This window comes from Cupressus sempervirens, chromosome 11, assembly GCF_028749045.1.
Source record: "Cupressus sempervirens isolate cs-2001-9-10 chromosome 11, ASM2874904v1, whole genome shotgun sequence".
NCBI lineage: Eukaryota > Viridiplantae > Streptophyta > Pinopsida > Cupressales > Cupressaceae > Cupressus > Cupressus sempervirens.
The window spans coordinates 322,214,592-322,238,413 of NC_143128.1; the positions used below are offsets into that span (position 1 = coordinate 322,214,592).

The 23,822-nt window shown below is 34.3% G+C and overlaps 1 protein-coding gene across 2 annotated transcripts in view; it reads right to left on the reverse strand.

The window, feature by feature from the left end:
* UBP25 (ubiquitin-specific protease 25) overlaps positions 1-23,822 on the reverse strand; it is a 108,780-nt gene that overhangs the window by 59,968 nt on the left and 24,990 nt on the right. For both annotated transcript variants that reach the window (XR_016358409.1, XM_089808470.1), the window contains exons 3-4: positions 19,361-19,436; positions 19,185-19,277 (exon numbers count right to left, since the gene is read on the reverse strand). Coding sequence is in view for 1 of the 2 variants with exons in the window: in XM_089808470.1 (XP_089664596.1) it covers positions 19,185-19,277; positions 19,361-19,436 (169 nt within the window). In the remaining variant the exon portion in view is untranslated. The remainder of the gene's footprint in view (positions 1-19,184; positions 19,278-19,360; positions 19,437-23,822) is intronic.

The following is a 23,822-nucleotide window of genomic DNA, read 5'->3' on the forward strand; positions in this document are numbered from 1 at the left end:
CCGTATTAAAATACACATCCCAGAGAACTGACTATGGTTGAGCGATTTAAATACAATAAAGAATTTGAAGCATTTATTACATAATCCGCAAGTACTCAGTTGGGAGATTAAGAGATTCAAACAACACAACAACTAGAGACTCGTCTATTTTCTCAAGAGTTCAAGACAGTTGCCAACTTAGCATAGAGTCAGAGACATCAAATGAAATGATTTCAGTGATGAACCCAACTTCAAAATCCAGTCAATATTTAAAACAAAAGAAACGCAGAAAAATGAAAAGCAGGATCTCGGCATCCCTCCTAGTCATTTTCCAAGGGCGAAACCCCAAAATAAAAAATAAAAGAATTCATCTTTTAAGTCATTATCTCTTTGAAGGGACTAATAAAAGGAACGTAGCAAGCAAATGAGAATCAAAATACCATACAACAGACATAGTGTGTGGGATTCAGTTGACATTGCTCGATGAATGTAGTGTGCGAGATTACACCTCGGGAGATAAAACCACTTGAGTATAAAGTATAAAGACCATTATATTAGATATATGTTTTTATACAAATTGAAGATTTAAGGATTGGGAATCAATAAGCATTAAATATAGTTATGAGAAAGATGGAGACGCTACATAATTCTACATATCTGCAGAGACATTGATCAAGTCTAATTGTTATGGCTATTCACGATGAGGAAAATTCACTTGGCAAAATCTATAATAATCTGAAGGGAATGGACTCACATCATGAAGGATTTCATTGGATATTTCCTTCAAAATAATGAGATAAGTATTTTATTATTATAATATCTTGAAAACTACATTTAATTACTTCTTGTAGTTAATCTCTTATTTGCATTTCTATACACACTATAAGAGCTATGTGCCTTGATCTTTTCCTCCAAGAATGTTCTTGCAGGAAAAGGAGGACTGATACTAGATTTAGAGGGAGTCTAACACTTCTTCAAAAGTAAAAGAGCTCAGAAGATTGATGTTTAGAGGGACTCTGATACATTCGTCTGTAGGAGTGGATAGAGGATATGTTTCAGTTCATCTTTGAAGATCTCAATCATATCAAATTTAGAGGGAGTATGACACTTCATCAAAGGCAACTTTGGTTGAGCATCTCAAATGAATGATTTTGAGAGGGAGTTTTTGAGAGTCCTTGTGTCTGACTGTATGACCTTAATGGCCTACCCCTTGTGTACATCATGAGGAAGTGATGACATCCAAATGATCATCACTTGTATCTGTAGAGTTATTGAAAGGTGACGATCTTACAATAACTTAATTTCTATATGATGGATATCTTAATATATATGTGCAGATCATGATAGATTATACTTTGCATGGTGGATGTTTATGTGGTGCACATTATGAGAATGCGTGTGCACATACCTTAAAAACATTTTTTAGTCCATGGTGAATGTAATGCAAATTGATGTTTTGGAGGCCATTACACGAAGTACTTGGTGAATATCATGCAACTTGATTTTCAGGAGACAAACACTCACAATACTTAATGAATATCTTGCATCTCAAAATTTTGAAGGCCATTACTCAAAGGGTATTTGGTTAATATCGTATATTGATATTCTAGAGACCAATACTCAAATGTGATATCAAACTGGCGAATATCATATGTTGATATTCTGGAGACCATTGCCTGATTGAGTATACATGGTGAATATCATGTATTGATATCTTGGAGACCATTGCTCAAAGTTTTCGTGAATATCATATGTTGATATTATAAAGGCCAATACTCTTGATATCATATGTGATATCAAAATCATGGATATCTTCTGATCAAAGATATCTTTAAATTTTGCCTTCCCTAATATTACCAATGGTATAATACCTGTCCTCTGTTTATCTTTCCTACCTAAGAGGGAGTGTTGATGTTTTGGTAGCTTTAGGAGGATAAACCTATGAGATCTCCGTGACAGTTTGCTTGCAATCTACATTCTTAATTTCAGATCTGTAGGTAAACTTTTATCTCTGTAATTTGTACAGTATGTCTGAAGCAAATCTGAAGATATAAGTAATATTAAAGATGCCCTAATTTATTTACAACTGTTTGTTTAGAATATGGCTGATTAGAAAGTAATATACGTGTTCCAAATTCTAAAGATGTCACAACAAGATGAATACTCTTCAGATTCCTCTAACTGGTTAACCACAGCATCATTATTTGCAGTGATTTCTGTGTCTTCTTCTTGTCTCCAAAAACCTTGTTAATAAATTCTTTTTACCACTTTGTGACTCTTCCAATACTTGCTGAATCCCTTTGCAATCATTTCATAGACTTGTACTTCTGTGAATGTTCTAGTTCAAAGAATTCCAAAGTTAACAACAATATGTATCCAATCTGAATATTGATATCAGATAAGTTCAGACCTCCTTATTTAAGATTTTTCTACTTTACAAATCCGTTTTTTTTTTCACTATCAAATGTAAGAGCATGTCTAAATATAAAGCGTACCAGTCCAGCATAATTTGGAGATGGTTCTAACTATCTTTTGTTGAGTATGCAACTGACTCTAATTAACTACTTCAAACTTATTCATGCCACCACCAATAATGTATATGCTTTGTTAATGACATCGAAATTTTGTTCATTCCCTGATGGCTTTCCAAGAACAATAACATATGGCAAACATTTTATTCTAACCTTTGGAGTTCATTTTTAACCTAATCCACGATAATCATTCGCAAATGATTGAATGTTTACATGTCTCAGAAATCTTCTTTACAAAGCGCGCCTTAATTAGTTTTGTCTTTACTTGCTGACAAAGATGATTGTCAGGACCTGTTTGGATGCTTGCTAGACTGAACATAAACAAATTTCACCAATGTTGAATGCTGGTTATAACTTCCACACCAAACTCATCAGAAATTGATTTCATGCCAAACTTATTAAAAACTTTATCATGTGGCACTGACAACCTACACTAAACACCTACGTGGCAGAAGACTTTGTTCTTTGTTATAGCAACAGAACCCACAGATAAGCATTGGTTCTTATTAAAACTTAACCAAGAACAAGGAATTTCAAATCATTATAACTAGGACAATATTCAGTGTGCATCTGTAGCCGAAATTCTGCACAAGATGAGGCCCAATACAAGTCTTTTCAAATTCATCATTTCAATCTGATAAAACATTGACCCTGATAAAACATCATTTCAGTTTGACGTGGCAAACAAGAAGTTCAAAAAATATCATGCACAGTGCACAAAAACTGCTGGAAATGTTTGGTCTTCATTGTATCTGAATCGTGCAACTCATATACAAAGACAGTGCACTGTATTGTTGTTGATCACATGCTATCATACCATCTGACCCAGGTATATTGAGTAAACTATTTCTGCATATATCTTTGACATCATTGACATTTTGGCATCAATGACACCTCTGTCCAAGAAGAATAGTGCACATCATAACAGGGAAGAAGGAAACGAAAACCTACTTGGGGGTTCACAGGGTGTAGGAGTGGTACGGGTGAAGGACATACTCAAGATAATACATCTGAATACCCTTCTGAAGTTCTCAAAAAAATGCACAAGGCTCCTTTATCTCCAAAAAAAACTCTCTTCAATTGGTAACAATCATAGACAAAAAGAAAAAGAAAATTTCACATGTAGTATATTATTGTTGACACATTTGTTTTTAACATTTTAATGGGAGCTAAAGAAGAGTATATTATTATATATTGGGTTTTAAATGTCAGGCAATGAAGGTTTGTAAAGAAATAAAAGACAAAGAGAGGATGGTCATATACATTGCACATCAAGACAGAATAAGATATACATATGCCCTCCACATTTGGCAGTCCTAGTGGTAGTACTGTAGTGTTATTCATGTTTCCAGAAAAGGGAAGAAGGCTATTTCTAGTAGGCAGCTAAATATTGTAGCAATTGTTTTCAATGTGCATGCACGCGATGTGGCAAAGTCCTTCAAAGCCAAATTTCTCCATGTAACACCTCCTCCAAAAAAAAGTTCAAAGATGTAAGATGTTATCAGCTCCTCATTCAGCCCCTAAAGAATGTAAACTACGCACTACACTCCTTGACAAAGAATATTCCAAGCTGTTTGTGGTGATAAGAGGACATCAGACAATTTTCGATTAGGACATGTTGCTCTATCGTCATGGATGGGCGGAATGCTATTTGAACTCAGCCACTTATCAACATCAAAGTCACGTGTTCAACTGGCTAATATTTTCTTAGAACTATTAATTGTTTTGGGAAACACATGGATACAAAATTCCAATTTCTTAGTTTGAGAGATGCCTTAGAGGAGCTTTGGGCATCAAAATTTAGAGTCGGTGGTCATTAATTTGGTATGTGTGCAATTTAGTTGGTTTGATGGTAAATAGTCATGAGTTGTGTTTGTGTGTTGAATGTCTCATTGAAAGACATAGGGAAGATAGATTAGGTGCAACAAGAAATTGTAAAGGCTGGAGATTTTTAGATGTTTACTTGCAACCATCACCCCGCTCTCTTCAAGACATTTTTAAAGGCAGAACTCCTGAAGCCTATAGAGTCAAGGTATGCCAGTTATTTTAATTTGATAATGAAGATCCCTGAGGTGTACGAGGTTCTACAATTGATGTTATTTAATTTAGACTGGAGTGGATGTCATTGGATACACAGTCAAAATCTCCAAGCCTTGCAGAGATTTATAAGACATTTGAAAGCATACTTGAAAAAAAAAAAGCAAGCAATTTCTAACAGGGATGTTATTGTGGGACATTATGAGCAACAAATTAAGCCCATTGTGATGTGGCCTTGGAATATGATAAATGCCCCACTTCATATGGCAGTATTTTCTCTCAATCACATATGGGATTTACCAAAACCTGGTAGGTTCCCTCATTATGAAGAGAAAAAGGTGAACAAAAAATTTACGAAGGACCTTGGAAACATGTGTTTAATTGAGAAGTTGATTTTACTTTGCACAAAATGGCTTTACTTTACTATTCTTTGTGGTCTGACATTCAGCAAACCAGAAGAGAAGATAGATAAAACTACATTAGCTCTAATGGATCATATTGGATGATAAACATAGCATAGGAAACATGCATTAGAGTTGAGTATGCTTGCTATTCACCTCCTTCTACAAGTTGCTAGTTCCTCTACTGCAAAGAGGAATCTGTCCACATACTTCTCAATGTGGAAATAAATTGATCACATACAGCTTTATCAATATTTCCTCAAAATTAAATTAAATACAACCCATAAAATGGCCCAAAAAATGTTAAATCTTAGTCATGTTAGTATCCCTAGGTGCACAACACATAATAGTAAATTAAACATTATACAAGGTGTAGTGACATACAATGGCTGGTTCCTAATACTAAATAGAATGTTGCCATGCTGTTGATAAATTTCATGTGACACCTATTGTATGCCCCTCTACTTTTGTTTTTTATGGCATTCAAATGTCCCCTTCTGTAATACTCCAGATGAGAAATATATTATCCTCAACAACATTAACCAGTAATAATATTTCCATCTCTAGGTTCCCTGTAGGAATTATTTCTGGTTTAAGACAGCAGACATCATTAACCACTAGAAACTTATTGTAGTGAAATTAATAATAATCCATAATATCACTTGATTCCATAAATCCATCATTAGTATCTAATCCCACATCAATCTCATTTTTAACAAGTATATTTTGACAGTCAATTATATTAGTCATAGTTGGAAATCACTCAGCAACAACTCACCAAGCCCCTAAAAGTTTATTCCAGAAAAAATCAGCCAATTTTTTTAAAAAAAGAAAAAAACTCAAGAACCTAAAAAAACTGCTCAAATTTAATTCAGAAAACTTTTTTTTTTTGCAAATTTCAATGAGAAGATGCATTTACTGAGTTAATTATAGAACTGAAAAGAAACAAGCAGAGTTTAGATATATATAAATGCATAGTGGGTACAAAATTGCATTCTCATGTGGAATGCCGATGGTGGGAAGCAAAATAGTAAATAGTTTCTATCAAACCAGAAGTAAATAATAAATAGTTTCTATTTCAAAGGCACAATGGGGATGAGGCTACATGCTACAAAAGCTTAATGATTCAACCTGCACTGTTTCTATAATTATCTTTTGAAGATGCATTTACTGAGTTAACTATAGAACTGAAAAGAAACAAGCAGAGTTTAGATATATATAAATGCATAGTGGGTACAAAATTGCATTCTCATGTGGAATGCCGATGGTGGGAAGCAAAATAGTAAATAGTTTCTGTCAAACCAGAATAAATAATAAATAGTTTCTATTTCAAAGGCACAATGGGGATGAGGCTACATGCTACAAAAGCTTAATGATTCAACCTGCACTGTTTCTATAATTATCTTTTGAAGATGCATTTACTGAGTTAATTATAGAACTGAAAAGAAACAGGCAGAGTTTAGATATATATAAATGGATAGTGGGTACAAAATTGCATTCTCATGTGGAATGCCGATGGTGGGAAGCAAAATAGTAAATAGTTTCTGTCAAACCAGAAGTAAATAATAAATAGTTTCTATTTCAAAGGCACAATGGGGATGAGGCTACATGCTACAAAAGCTTAATGATTCAACCTGCACTGTTTCTATAATTATCTTTTGACTTTCTGAAGTCCCACTTAAGAAATTGTATGTTTCACTCACAAAGAAATGACAACAGTAAAAAGAAACAAGGCACAAATTTGCAATAGTTTGATCACAACTCCCTCCAAAACAAAACATCCAAGATGTCCTTGACAGCTTTCAATTGATGAATCTATTTGCATGTAGGTTAACTATCAACAGATTATGATTGCAGCTAAAAGTAGAAATATTTCTTGGCAGTGTTAATTTTTGCTTCCATGGAGTCCATCATATAGGCAGCCTACACCATGAAATGGAAAACAACTGACTACACATCAACCCAGTTGAATAATAACTCAGAAAATCATGCGGATGAGTTTTAATCAGAAAATCACAAGTTTTTCATAAAAACTTGCCGGAAAATCGGTGAGTAATCTGGTATTTTTGGGGTGCAGCCGAGTTTTGAAATGGGCGATTAGTTTCGCCTAAAACTTGTCGAGCTATAAAACTTGGCAATTTCTTACTAATCGCAGATTAATCTATGAGTGTGCCAATTATGGTATTAGTTGTTCATTGGGAATAACATGCTAACGGCAACTTCAAGGACAGTTGTCTTTGTATTGCGATAACGTAGGCAGATCTTCCATCCAACCATCCTAGATTGTTGTACTTCATATGATTCTCAAGCTCAAGGGCACTCAATGCCCCCTAGCCCACGAGTATGACCGTTCCATGCATCTCAAGGTGGCACGTTTGACAAGACTATCAAGCTCAGGGGCATCCAATGCCCCCTAGCACACAAGCATAGCACTTATCTAGAGGTGGCATGCATGGGTGTTGTGAGCTCGAAAAGTTGGTCATCCTTCACATTGACAAAAGATTACTATAAATTCAAAATTATTGCTTAAATCTTCTATAATAAATGTCTACAAACGATTACTAAAAATTCAAAATTATTACTTAAATCTTCTATAATAAATGTCTACAACTACATGATGGATGTTTGAATGATTAATATTAGATTCATTGAATTCATGGAACAATTAATTGGTGGTTTTTTTGTTCGATTACTTTATTCCCAAATGATTATAAATGGATGGTTAAATGATTTCCTTTAATTTGATGATTCAATGAATGGTGTGTGACAATTGATGTATGATCCTCAAATACTTGGAATGGTCTCTCCTTTATTCATTATTGGTGAAAGAGCCGCACCTCTCATAAGAATTGCATCGCCATTTTTCATTGTTGCATCTGAGAATGATAATATATTTTGAAAAATTTATCTGCCTTGGATGTGAAAGCTTCTCCCCTTCAAATCTTCTTCAATTGGGGAGAGTCACAATCATTCACCATATATACCATTTGCAAGGGTCACAACCATCCACAATTACCACCTTTTAGCCAAGATAGCAAGCTGATTAATGTCGCAGGGGTAAAAAAATGAACCAACTGTCATTCAGTAGTAAAATCATCTCTCCACTGAGCTCATCTCTATGGATGTGAATTTTATTCCACCACAACATTTAGAATCAAACACAATGTTTCAAAGCAAAACAGCAGATGTTCAATTATCTCTTGGTAGAAAGCAAAGTAAAGAGACTCGGACTCGGCCCTTACTCAACAAGGGTAGCTCGACTCATGACCCAACTCGGACTCCACGTGACTCGGCAATGACTCGAACAAGTGACAAAACCCTTGAAATTTAGAGATTTTTAGGATTTAAAGAACATTCCATGTACCCATTATTGAATAAAGCTTAACAACACAATAACATCATGAAATAGAAGGTAATTTGATCACATAAGTGATGAGTACAAAGGTAAATACTAAATTGTAGTTTAAGGAAATAGCAAACATAAATATATAAAATCCATCAAAATGTATATCAAATCCATCACATCAATAGTCATCATCAAATGTTTCAAACATACGTTAAGATAAACAAAATGTTAAAACAAGTCTATCGCTGCTCTAATGTCACAAATGCAAGCTTTTCTCCTCTTTCAGTTGGTTGCAAAACAATGGCACTCTATTTCTCTTGCTTCCTCTCTCTTTCTTTCTTTTTCTCACATAACAATGTTATGAAAGCCCTTTTAGGGTTAGTAGGAAAAGAAACATTTTTTAAAAAATTAAAAAGCAAATTTTATGTTTTTTTGGTGTTTGGATGTGCCCAGCCACGATCGAGTCACGATGCACATGACCCGCAAGTCACATAACTAACCCACGAGTCCCATACCTAACCTATAGTTTAGAAGAGTCATGCGGGAGGGGTTACAAATCATTTTGACTGGCTAGAGTAAGCCAACTGGCTGACCCAAAAGACTCACCTGACTCACAACAAGTCTCGTGACTTTGGTATAAAATCACTTCTTGTGTTAAGCTTGCAAATTAAGATCACAAGGCGACTTCAAGGTTCCTTTTATTGTGGATACTCTCTCAACGAAAATGATGTGATTTGCTAGTAACACAAAGGGACTTACACTATTCATTTAATGGATATTAATTATTTGCACTTCTAAAGGTTTGGCTCTACAATGTGCAATGAAAATGTGATTTTGGTCTTCAAACATCCACTTAAAATTAAACTTAACTTCTACTTCTACCTCTAACTAGGAATGCAAGGAGTCATGGACAACTTGGACTCTACTAGTTGTAATATCACCAGCAACTCTACCCACCTAGTGCAAGCTTCTAAGGGATACACAAATGATTTTCACATCAATATCCTCCCTCCAATCCCATCATCTGGATACAAACCAAAGATCGAACATCAATCGAAGTTAAGTGTTTTCATCGGCTTACCACACAAAGCACTCTTAGCATCAGCAAGAGGCTACTGGCCCGAATTTGTTCAAGTCGAAAAGTAAACATCCACAATAACTTCCATTCAACTAAACTTCTTCAACATGAAAAGAAATATAATCCAAGTAAAAGATTGAGGAAACCATGCAATACTACAAAGCAAAAACAAGTAATCCACCATGAAGAACCAACAAGGAATTATCAATTACTTTAACAAGTATTATAGCAACAACTTCATCAAGTCTCTCCCTTAGCTACCCTACTCTACTCTAGCTCTCTACTACCTCTAATCTCTAAACTAATCTCCTAAGCTCCTCTCATCTAACCCCTTACAAATGAGAAGGCCTTGGCCTTTTATAGTAGCTCAATTACAATGAAGGGTCAAGAACAATTCAAGACCAAGGACCGAGATTTCATCCCACAAATCCTAATCAGGGTTGCCAAATTTACAACCAATTACATTAAGGCACCAGTTTATGGCCCAATAAGAAAATTACAATGATTTTGATAGCCAGTGAGAAAATACGACACTCGGCATGATTTGATTGAGTGTGCTTGAAACTAAAATTTTCTAATTGGAGGAGGCAAACAATTGCCACCTCATCATCCTTATCCTGGGTTTGGAGTCTTGGCCTGTAGAGTATCCCAAACATTTATGACTTTCTCCATCTCTTAAAATTTCCTCATGGAATCAACTTGCACCACTTGCATTTCTGCGAACCCATGAACTTGATCATTCTTGATTTCCCTTAGATATGTCCTCATGCAACTAGATCCTTCATGTTATCCTGAATTTTGTCTTGATTGTGACTTGAGTTTGCAGGTTTATAGCTTGACCATGAATCCTTCCTTCTCAATTTAAGTCCTTGGGCTTAAGCCATCTTGCAGTATCCACTTGAAGTTTGTGGCCTTGATCATCACCTTACCCTCTTGCTTCTCCTTCTCGTTGGCGTGATGATGGAGGGTATGTGCACCAGCAACGCCCTGACTTTCCAAGATTTCCCAAGAATGAATTTTAATTCAACCTTTCTCCTTCTTGAATTCACCTTGCATAACAAAAGAGAAAAGCATTAAGCTTGTGAAAAAACGGAAAAGTAAAATCACATCAATAAACAAGATTCATCCCGTTTTGCATTAAAATTCGTTTCTCTCGCAACTCTACCCATTCAATTGGTCTTGCAATAATTCAGATTTCCCTTTTAGATCATCCAAAGTTAGAGATCTTAGTGGTGATAACGCCCAGATGTTTAAATTTAATTGCAAAAACAAAATCACTACCCTTGGAGCCAGGGTCACCTTAACACCATCAATCTCAAATTTTTCACACTTAGGAGGCAAAATGTTTCCCCTTAAATAATTTTGGGGCATAGTAGTAGATGGGAAGGGATGAGGGAAATTTTGGAAGATCCAAAATTTCCACAAGGGGGAGATTTCAGAAGATTCAAAATTTCCACCAAGACTTGGTGTTCTTAAGGTATCTTCATGCTAATGCTCCTTGGCAATTCCCTAATCTATTCTTGATCATGATGCTACCTTCATGCCATAAACCAATTTTCGTATGCCTTAGAGGAGGCAAAACTTGGGAGACTCAATGTGGGGGAAATTTCGAAAGATGTGAAATTTCCACCAATGGAAAATTCCAAACTTGCAAAATTTCCATCGAAGGGAAAATCCTTTGGAAAAATTATCAATTTCTTCCCCTTATCATTCTAATATTGCAATCTTAAGTTGTCACCAAATAAAAGGCCAAAGTCTTGAGATTTTTGAGAGAAATGAGGTGGGAGATTTTGGAAGATCCAAAATTTCCATGAAGGGGGAGATTTTGGAAGATGTGAAATTCCCACCAAAGGGGAGATTTTAGAAGCTTCGAAATTTCCATCGAAGGGCAAATTTCAAAAGATCCAAAATTTCCACCAAGGGGGAGATTTCAGAAGATCCAAAATATCCACCAGGACTTGGTTCTCTCACAAACTTCACCCCCCTTTCCAACATAGAAACCTTTCTCTCCCCAACCAAAGATTTCACTTTCCTCTTGGACTTGGACAATGAAAATTCCTCTAAGTGGCATCAAAAAACTTAACACAAACCCAAGATCAAAATTTGCTTCCCAAGGAGCTGAAATTGATCAAACTCGCCCCAAAATTGGAGACTTGAAAACAAAAATGCTGCTAACCAAAACTGCCCAAGACAACTACTCCTACTAGCTAAAGCAAAAAGAGGGTGTCCCTATTTGCAATGGGGTGATGGTGTGAAAACCACACAACAATCTCCTCGCAGCCACGCTCCACGGTTGTTCGCTACTTAAGCATATTGGATAGTCAACCCCTTTCAATGCAAAGAAAACAAGTGGTGGACCCAATTGGTTGGAAAAAAGGTGGTCGAGTGAGCGCACACGTCATTACCAATTTTGTTGTCTCCCACAATTATGTGTGCTTAACGCACAAATAACGTATCACAACTTAGAGTGGTATAGCTTCCTAGTGACTTAAAATCTTATGCAAAAAACTGGTCAATCCTTCATAATATCTGCCCTTTGAAAGAGTTACAACCTTTCATAATCACCACTCTTTTAGATAGTAAAACACTGTCATCATTTTTGCCCTTTTAAATATTTGATTGCTTTTTTCTACCTATTCCTTCTTCCATTAATTATTCCTCCATTTCCCCTTCCAAATAATTTTACATCCCTTCTATATCTCATGTTCGAGGGAGGCACAGCTCTTCATTTGATCCTCTTGACCATTCATTAAACTTAAGCAAATTTTAGTTATATTATATTTTGTATCAATATTATTAGTATTTAATATCAAATCTTATTCCAAAAGGGGTCTTAGAAGTATTGAGCTCGCCATCAAATGTGGTCAACAAGGGCATTCTTAGGGTTCTCATATTCCGATTGATTTATCTAAGTTCAAAAGGTTCCTATAATGTGCCTGCATAGCCTCCAACAACACATTTATCCAATGGCTGTCATATTCACAACAATTGTTTAGGGTTATCAAGTTATTCGTGTTGCATTTGATTAGCAAGGTATATAAATTGGCAATCTTCTTGCTGGCCTTCTTTTTCTTGCATACTTTCAAGATAGTAAGAGTCAACAAACAAGGTTAGGCTCGAACAATTAAAAAATCTACAAAGTGCATACGAATATGAGATTTATTACTTTTTACGAGATAAAAATAACGATTATATAGATCCATAAATTAGCAAAAAATAAATAAAATCCACACAAAGTGGACAAAAATGATACAATATCAACAAGAAAAAAAACTTTAAAGTCGAGAAATATCCTGGCAATACTTTTTACACATGAAAACAATAATATGTAATACCTATCAGTTTCTTACAGATATTAACAGATATTCTTCATAACTTATGTGAATTTATTTGTTTGCTTTCAGCAAGTAATACTATGTGTACTTATTGTTGGTTTTCTAAGGATTGTTGCAAGTGTAATGGCACTACTTGTTAAGGTATGTGTTTTTCAGTGGTAGCAATTTCTCTCTTATGATTTGGTTCTCTATGATATTTCACATAATAACTAATTGTTTAATTAATATAACTCTCTCTCTCTCTCTCTCTCTCTCTCTCAACATTTATGAAAACAATAATATGAAAAAACTATCATTCCTCCAATATATTGGCCAAACCTACAAATTTCATGCTTCGTGTTATATTGTCTATGTGATATAATATTATCTATATATTTATTAAATAATCAATCATTATGTGAGATATATGTGTATACTCCATCCCTTACAAATATTAATGGATATGCATCACAACTTATGTGAATTTACATGTTTGCTTTCAGCAAGTTACTGTATGTGCACTCATTGTTGCTTTTTTGAGAATCATTGCAAGTCTAATGGCACTGCCTATTAAGGTATGTATCTCTCAATGGCAGTGATTTCTCTCTTATTAATATTATAAATGAGAATGGAGAGACATGTCCCCTCATGGGACATGTCTATTCATTACTATCTAATTAACATAATAACAAATGATTAATTTAGTTCTATATAATATCTCACATAATAATTGATTCTTCAATTAATATATAAATAAATATTATATCTCACACATATAAATATATATATGTATATATATATGCACTTCGGTCTCATAGTTTATCCAACTGAATCTACCAAACATCAACATTCCCTCTTAGCTAGGGAGGATAAACACAAGATTAATGGAAAATTTTAAGGATATCTTTGATCAAAAGATCTCCACCATTTTGATACACATTTGATATCACGAGTATTGCCCTCCTAAATGTCAACTCACATAAAATTCACCAAATACTCTAAGTAATGATATTAAGAGTAATGGCCACTTGAATGTCAAGTCACATGACATTCATCAAGTACTTTTTGAGTAATGCCCTCTTGAATAACAAGTTGCAAGATATTCACCAAAACTATGAGTAATGGCCTCTTGAACATCAATTTGCATGATATTCACCAAGTACTCAATAAGGTAATGCCCTGAAAAAATATCAACACATGATATTCACCAAATACCTATCATATATCTATACAAACAACTCATAGACCGTCAAGTGAATGACATTTAACACTTAGTTGTTGATTTACAAGATATAATTTATCATGATCTGTTTCAACATTTACATAAAATGTATATCATGATTTAAGTTATTGTAAGATTGTCACCGTCCAATAACTTCTGCAAATACAAGTGATAATCATTTGGAATTCACCACTTCCTCGTGATGTACACAATGGGTAGGCCCATTAAATCATGCAATCACACGCATGACTCCAAAACTTTACATCAAGCCAAAACTCCCTCGATTCTAATATGATCAAAAACTTCAAAGATCAATTGAAACATATCCTCCATCTGCTCCTTCAAACAGATGTGTCACACTTCCTGTAAATCTAATATCAATTTCTTCCTGCAAGAACATTCTCAGAGGAAAAGAGCCAAATAGCTCTTATAATACATACAGCAATACGAATAAGAGGGAGACTACAAAAATATATAAGGTAGTTTTCAAGATTAAATTTAATTATATAAAATTGAATAGTATTTGTGATTATCTTCATAAGATTGTTCTCCCAGTTAAATTATATCAGTATACTCATGCTTAATAATGAATCACTAACCCTATTTGTCACTCATCTCCTTCCCTTGACATTGATAAGTTTTATTTTATTATGTATATCTTTGGTCAATATCTTCATATATAAATGTGAGGTGGCAACTCGTATTTATAATCACAAAATAATCATAATAAAATAGTTTTATTTGTTACTCATATACTAATGTCCATATAACCTATTTGTTCAAACCATATTCTATTCTTCTTATTTATTACTTTGTATCAGATTTATTATTTTTAACTAACATTAAAAAGTTATACTTACCTCCCATTTTCCTTATTGTAAGTATTCAGTAAGCATTTATTTACTCAATAGAGTGTAACCCTACCAAATATCACCTTTTATACTTACTCGGTTGGAGGTGTATCCCTATCACCCAAGACATGTACTTACCTCCTTCAAATATCAATCAACGGCATGCACACCATTCCTCACACAGTGCCTTGTGGTGTTGAAGGTTTCCATGGGAGATTTTTTCCATTTTGAAATTCCCATTGTTTTGTGCTCATTCGTCTTTGACGTCTTTGATGTGTCCCCTTCACCCTACTTCATTGGTCCCTTCATGATTCGCTTTATTGGCTCACATGTCCTTTGCGACATCTCCTATGTCTTGTCCAAAGCAGCACTCACGTTATATTCCCTTTATTTTAACACTTTTATCATCTTATTAGGTTGAACTTCATACCATATGTATTCCCCACATTCTATAGGGCTATCACTTTATGATGGTGAAGATATTTATGTTTTGATGATAATCTCACGTTTGACTTATTTTTCTATCTTTTTTGTTTTTCAATATACAGTTTGAGTCTTTCTATCAAGTAGAATGTGGAATAAATAATCTCTAACCATTTCTTCACATTGGTTACCTTTTTAAATTCATGAAATTCACTCTTACAGCTGCAGAAGCATGGATGCATATATATGTGCAGAACCTAATCAATTGTACAGCAAATCATATAATCCATGGCAAAGCATATACGGTAACTTCTCCTCTTACACTTGCAGAATCTCCTAAATTGCACGACAAAGCTATCTGTCATATGCAATAAAATCGCAATTGATAATTGTGGTTTTCATTATTGGCAAACAATCTGCAGTTCTTAGTATTTCTGATAATCGCTAATAATATGACTTCTCACAATAGTCATGGTAATTACTGCTTTAGTTGGACAATGATTGCCTATATTTAATCGACAACTTATCTTTATGTTTTGTAATTAGCCCACTTACTATATAGTGCTTATTTATCATAGCTTTCCAATATATTGCATCCTTTAAAGACTGATCTGCAAATTTCATGGTCAATTAAAAGTAGATAACCCCATCAATGTGAAAGTGCCTCTCAAGATTACTTCTCTATAATTTTAACCTGCTCTAATACCATGTTGGGTTTCAGACAATCGCTTCAAGTCTAATGGCACTGCCTGTTAAGGTATGTGTTTTTCAATGGCAGCAATTTCTCTCTTATTAATATTATGGATGAGGCATGGAGAGACATTTCCCCTCATGGGACATGTCTATCCATTATTATCTGATTAATATAATGGCAAATGATTATTTAGTTCTATATAATATCTCACATAATAATTGATTATTTAATTGATACATAGACATATATTATCTCTCTCTCTCTCTCTCTCTCTCTCTCTCTCTCTCTCTCTCTCTCTCTCTCTCACGCGCGCACACACACACACATATCTCCACTTTAGTCTCATAGTTTATCCACAACTGAGGTACCAAACATCAACACTCGCTACTTACGAATGTTTCTAGCTCCGTATTCTTCCTTTCCAATTAAAATGAGGTACACATCCTCCATTTTAATACACAACATTCTAGATGTATGTCATGTTTATAATTCTCATATTAATGTGTGGAAAGGATACCCTTGCTATAATTCAAGGAGTTTGTGACATTATGCAAGTGAGAGAAAACTTGTTTTAATATTACAACCTTGCAAATTTCCAATCATTGGTTGACATTACTCAAAATTGAATTACAGATATATGAGATAAAATCATAATTGTGCAGCAGAAGCTAAATACATCACAAAGAGATATAATTGGGGCTCACATCAAAAGACTTGGATATAACTGGCATTGGTTGAGGACAAGCAACTTTGGGAAGAGAAAACTATATTGTCCCATTTTGGAATAGGATTTAATAATAAATTCAAAATGGGAAGAATAAAACAAAAAAATTAATGATTAGTATACATATTTAAAAATAGCATCACTAGAGTTTAGTTAAGTTTAATGAATGATCAAAAGGCATGAGATGAAAAGTTCTGACTCCCCACACATGAGATTTAAAACAGAGAAAAGAACTTTGCTTGAAAAGGGAAGGAGGAGGAAGAGAAAAGACAAGGTGTGAACCAAGAAAGCATTTATAGAAAAGTAAACAGGTGACTACTTCAAAAGGCCAAAATGGAGATATGACCTCTCACTAATGTTGGAAGATACAAAGATGAGAAGGGTTCATTTGAGGAGTATCAAAGGTAGATCAACCTAGGGAGATAATGTATTATTCTCGAAGGCAACAATGAAAACTGGTGACTCAATTCTCATGGCAGGTCGTGGCCCTTACGGCAATAAAGTATAAAGAAGAAAACATTCCAAGCATTTAAGTGACTTAACTATCAACACTAACCAATATATCAAATCATAACTCACCAATATATCAAGTCAGCACTCACTCAATTATCACTCATCACTTTGTGAAATCCCATTTGACTTATTCAATCATCATTCACTAATATTTCAAACCGTCAAATCGCAAAAAATCATTCAATCATCTAGCAAAATTCAATTGGGATTCGAGCAAGCAGGCCAGCAATCAATTCTTCCATCAATTCAATCAGTAAATAACAATCATTCAAACATTAACCAAGTCAAAGCATCGAAAAAAGAGATCCATTGAGCATACAGTGACTCCTTCAAAAGGCAAAAGTTATTGCCGGTTCTGACTATTTCAAAGGAGCAAACATGATGACTTCTCTCTTACATCAGAAAATACAAAGGAGAGAAAGGTTCATTTGAGGAGGACCAAAGGGATATCAGCCTAGGGGAATATTATATTATTTTTCGAAAGCAACAATGAAATGTGGTGACTCTATTCCCATGACAGGTGGTGACCTTCCGCCAATAATGTATAAAGAAGAAAACATTCCAAGCATTTAAGGGACTTATCTATCATCACTAGCCAATATATCAAATCATCACTCACCAACTCCAATCATCACTCATCATTCTGTGAATTCCCATTTGATTTATTCAATCATCATTCACTAATATATCAAATCAGAAAAATCATCCAATCATCTAGCACAATCAATTGGGAATCAAGCAAACAGACCAGCAATCAATTCTTCCATCAATTCAATCAATAAATAATAAACATTCAAACATTGACCAAGTCAAAGCATCGGAAAAAGAAAATGATTGAGCATATGGTCTAATCAGAGAGCAGAACATTGGATGTGTAACTGTAATATTCTACCAACAAATGTCAGACCGATGGTAATGCACCAAATCATTATGCGTTATACTTGCACCATAATATTGGATACACACACACACACACACACACACACACACACACATATCATCACTAGCCAATACATCAAATCAAGCATTTAAGGGACTTATCTTTCATCACTAGCCAATATATCAAATCATCACTCGCCAATATATCAAGCCAGGACACACTCCAATCATCACTCATCTCTCTGTGAATTCCCAGTTGATTTATTCAATCATCATTCACTAATATACCAAATCAGAAAAATGATTCAATCATCTAGCAAAATCTATTGGGAATCAAGCAAACAGACCAGCAATCAATTTTTTCATCAATTCAATCAGTAAATAATAATCGTCCAAATGTTGACCAAGTCAAAGCATTGGAAAAAGAGAATCATAGAGCATATGGTCTAATCAGGTGCAGAACACAGGATGTGTGACTGTAATATTCTACCAACAAATGACAGACCAATGGTAATGCACCAAATCGTTATGCATTATACTTACACCAAAATATTGGATATGTATATAAGCTTCTTATATATACATACATATATATATATAGACACACACACACATTCTACAATTCTGCCTATGCACAATAGACTAAAAATAACAATTCCCTTAACATCCTCATTAAATCAGCCATCCCTTTTTGGAGGGGGGAGTCGATATGAGAAATGCACATAGCTATGAAGCCATTGTAGTAGACACAACCCTGAGTAGGGTTGGGAGGCTGATTGTTGGTTGTCTTCCCATGCTCCTGGGCTGGGTGGAACAGCCCAAGGTGCCTTGCATGATCTCCTAACTAGTGATCATCAATGACAATGGGTTGTTTCAATAGAACTTTAAAAGGAATCCCTTACGTACACTCTGGACATTGAATTAGAATTCTAATTAAAGCATTGTTGGATTATAAATTTATATGTTTATTTATGTTTTGAAACTAACCTGCTTGCAAGCTCAAAACCAGGGAATTAAGTTGTCAATTATATTATCCAAGATCATCCATACCTTATTTGGGAATTCTACAGTAAATCAGAGCAAAGTCCCCATATGCAACATTACACTTGACCCTACAGATTCAGGTAGTTTTGTGCTTTTTATACACAGGAATGAAGCACTCCATTTAAACCAAAAAAGAATATATGTATACCTGACTGGTTTTAGCCATATAGCCAGAAAGTTCCAAGTGATCCTCAAAGATGATATTGCGATCTATCTTACTGCCAAATACATCTTCAAATCTCTGTCCAAAGCAAATTTGGTAAGATAGTTAGATTTACTAGTAAGGCAAACATATGCACATTAGAAATAAATCAGTTTCTTTACCTTCAGCTGAATTACAAGCACATTGGGAGCTTGAATGATGGACAACTGCTTGCGAGCTGCTGATAACTTTTTGCACCTACATATTGGTAAAATCAAATTAGCAAGACATTAACATAATGCAGAAGTTGCAGTTGGCCCTTCTATCATCAATGCAATAAGAGATTTCAACAAATTTACTTACTGGACCAGAAAGGACTAAGACAAATAAAATTCAATTTTATTTTCTCTGAAGTCGAAATAGAATTAGCAGCATTAACTACGACTTTGAAATTTAATGTCTATCTAATTCACTCAAGTGCAAAATTATCAATGGTTTCAGACTTTCAGCTTTAAGACTGGTTTGAGAATATCAATATTGGAGGTCTCTGGGTTTTGAATTTCTCACAGAGACTGATCCAGAAAACTCATACAAAGTCTCAAAGATAATTCACTCAGTAGCTTCCATTCAAAGATTCTAATCCATTTTGGGAAATAATATGTTTTGAATCTTTCTTATCTCTCTGCTAGATTTAAGCTTAAATGACAATTCACATGGCAAAAGGCCACTACAAGTGGAACAGTCATCTGAAAAACAAACTAAACAATCATTTTTATTGATAAATATATGTGCATTTTGATTGAGATGAATAAGCTTACATTGAGCATTTTTTCTGGATGTCCAAGTCTTGTTCATCTGTCAATCATTTTTTGATATTCTCTAGCCTGACATCTGTATCAAAGTAGTTATCAGGTTTCAATTCTAGCCACAAATCGATTGAATCTAAGGTAGAAATATTTTAGCATTCTATCCCCTAAGCATACATAGATATATCATATACTCAAAGGGGGAATTCAATTTTCCTACCATATAAATACACCCTATTGGCTCTATTACCACCTATCAGTAAATGAACAGCTTTATACTTTGCAGTTATCGCCGCTATCCTCTCTTTGCAATCCTAAATTTGTTTCTTACTAGCCATATTCTTGAGAACCCATAATCTGCCCTTGCTTGAGTTCCAAAATATAAGCTCTACACACACAAAGATATATATATAGCTTCCTGTGTTTATTCAACTTCAAAATTCTTCATGCCTTTCAAAGTTCATTACATTGATTCTTAGATATTAGATTTGAACCTTATCTGAGAGCATTTTATTGTCTTGGCCAATTTTATAGTTGAACATATTGTGGGCAGCTGCATTACCTCAATTTTGATAACATCTAAAATGTTAAGTTCCCTGTTATAGCTTCAACACAATCTGCACTTTATGTCATTCTGTCAATATGAACAGCTCTACTGGGGGGGAGCCATTTTGAAGCGGCCTACTAAGGTGTAAAAAACTTACATGCCGATGAGATGATTTAATCAAGTTGTGTATAAAATGGTGCACTTCGTCATATGAAACATGCAACAAATATTGCATATAAAGTTGCTTTCTAATGTAGCATTAGTGAGTTTATTGAACCAATTTATTTGTTGAACTTGCCTTATGGGAGCCTTAAAAAATCAGGATCGATAATTCCATGGACCAAAGAATGGGTATATGTGGTTGATCTTGTAAAACAATTAAATCCTCTTCTACAATCAGGTTTTCAAATGGTATTTATTGTTGTATTGTGCTAGAGTGTTTCCACGTCCAACTGGAAGTGAATAAAATAAATGATCAGCGATGCTCTATATTACAGTGCAGTATTGTCAACCACCAAACAATCTTTGTCACCAGCCTAAACCCTTCCATGATCACTGTCATGGCCCTTCACATGCTTAACATTAACATTTCATTTCCCATCCATGACTCACATGCTCCTCAAAAGCAATATTTTTTACTATGCAATCATTCCATGACTCTCTTGTAATGTGGGGATTTTTCACTTTTAAACTCAAAGTTTATTACAACAGTGATTTTTATTAGGAAGTGACAAACTCATTTAGGCCGTCATTTGGGATGTCATGTTAGACATTTTCCACTGTACGGATGAATTACATATCTCAAAGATAAGCTGTTCTTTAAATCTATGCTAACAAAAATCATAACACATTTTGCAAACTAAACAATTGCAACATTTGTTATTGAAGGAACCTCCATTCTACATTTACAAGTACAGCTATAACTATTGAACTACTATACCCAATTCCTAAATATAGCTGCAACAATGGAAAATCTGGTTTCCTCCCTATAGTCCTCAAGGAGAAATAAAGTCATGGTCAATTTTTACCTTCATTCCCTCTATAACCAATTTGTCTCTATCATAAGACAAAATCCTGCTTGAATAAAATTCCATCTTCTACATGTGTGTCATTGACGAGGTGGGTCTCTTCGCTTCCTATGTGCCATGTACCCCTCTACTTGCACATGTTTTAACATTGCTTTCTGATATAGACAAGCATATCAAGAGGTTTAGTATATCTGTCTAGCAGTATATAGAAAAGGCAACCTATTTGAGTGATAAGGAACCAAACATTCTCATTTGATAGCAAATGCCATAAGGTGTTGTGAACTATATTTTCTTTGAGCATTTGGCAGAACCTAATTCCGAAGTGTAGTATTTATAATCATGTCCACTTTAAATGCCAATGACATGTCATCTCTACAAATTAATATTGGCATCAATATCAGGCTCTATGTGAGTTTCCAACCAAAACAAGATGTTGTGTCAAGAAATAAATAGTTTGCAACATCAACTAGAAGAATACGAATCCAATGCCTCAACAAAGAAATTTTGTGTTGTCAACAATCATGATCCTTCTTCAAGCAGTTCAACTCAAAAAGCAGTAAACTCAAATAGTCCTCGAAGAAAATAGTCCAGCCCCTTCCATTTGTCCTAAAATAGTGTTTCAAGGAACAAAGAAGTCCATATTCCTTCTTTCAACAATCTAACTCAAAAGGCAGTAAAATACAAAAAGACACTAAAGAACATAGTTACACCGTATTGTTATTCGAATGATTCTCCATATTGTTATATCAATGTTGCACCCATTATATTAATCGCTGGCTGGTGTGTAGTTATAATAGCTCTTTTATTCGTTGGTCATTCTTGGTATAATTGATCATTTGTTGATAAAAATCTTTCATTTCTCTTCCCTTGGTCATGGTTTTGCCTGATCAGTTATCTCAGATATTCGCCAAGATTGTCTATGATGCCACTATGAATACTAAAATGGTGATTGGACGTCCCAGTCTACATGCATATGTCTGCAGACTTCTCAGTTCAAAAGATTACATTTGATTCTTGTAATAAATCTTTCCATTGCTGTTATTGTTTCTGAATTACCCATCTTATCGGATTCCTTGTTTTCTTGTAGACTTCGATGCCTATCTTATCCTCTATCCTCTTCTATAAACATCGGATGATGACTTTGTTTTCCATGGTGTCATCCACGACTTCTTTTGTTTGTTTATTTCCTTTCACTCCTTCCACCGATACCACTTGATTTGGTGATCACTTTAATATTATTTCTTCTAGTTTGAAGGACATTCTATCTAATGCAATGGCTGAAGATTATCGCCTCATCACTGCTTAAGTATTGCCAGTTACTTCTGTTTTGAATGGAATTCACATACTTTCCATTTTGTTTGCTGACAGTGCTTGCTTGGCTCTTTGCTGCCTATGATGGCTAAGTCATCGGTGAAACTCCTCCATATTTTATTTCTAACGCTCTTCTCAATTTCTGTTCACGAAGTATTGCTCACTTTGTCATACCTTATCTTCCCTCTTTCATATATAGGAGCAGGATGTGTTACGTTGTGTCTCTTGGCCATGACTATTCTTAAATCAGTGGTTATATCATGTTTAATTCAAATGTGTTTTATTTTATATATATATGATTTGGTCTATAACATATTTATGTTTAGTAATTTTAACTTGAGATATACATATAAACTTCAATTTGATATATTTATTATATATTATGTTATTGTGTAATCTTATGGTGTATTAAATTATTATATATTTCAATATAATATTTGACAAATTTTATTTACATTATAAGAATGTAATATGAGATCAAATATTAATATTATAATATATTTATTTATTATGCTAGATTATGTATAATTTTATATCAATTTATTAATTTAGATATTATTTATTATTAAGATAATATCTTATACTTTCTATAATAGTCAACTACTTGTCTGTAGTCCGTCTTTCTGTCTAGATAGGAATGTTTCCTATCCCGTCTCTTTTTTCTTCAGTCCAAATAGGAATGTTTCCTATCCTGTCTCTAGTTTTGTTTCTAATTCCGTCTTTAGTCTACGTTGTTTCTTTTAGAAACAACGTCCTTGTAATTCTTTATAAGGAACACATTTGTTCCTCTGTTAATCAATGAATCATCCGGAAATCCGTTAATCTTCCAACTCTTCTTGAATCTTGTAACATGGTATCAGAGCTATTACTTAAATTTTTTCGAAAAAATTTATAATTTCTTCGTGAAATTATTTGTTTAAATTTTTTCAAAATTATTTCTGTTGAATTTCTC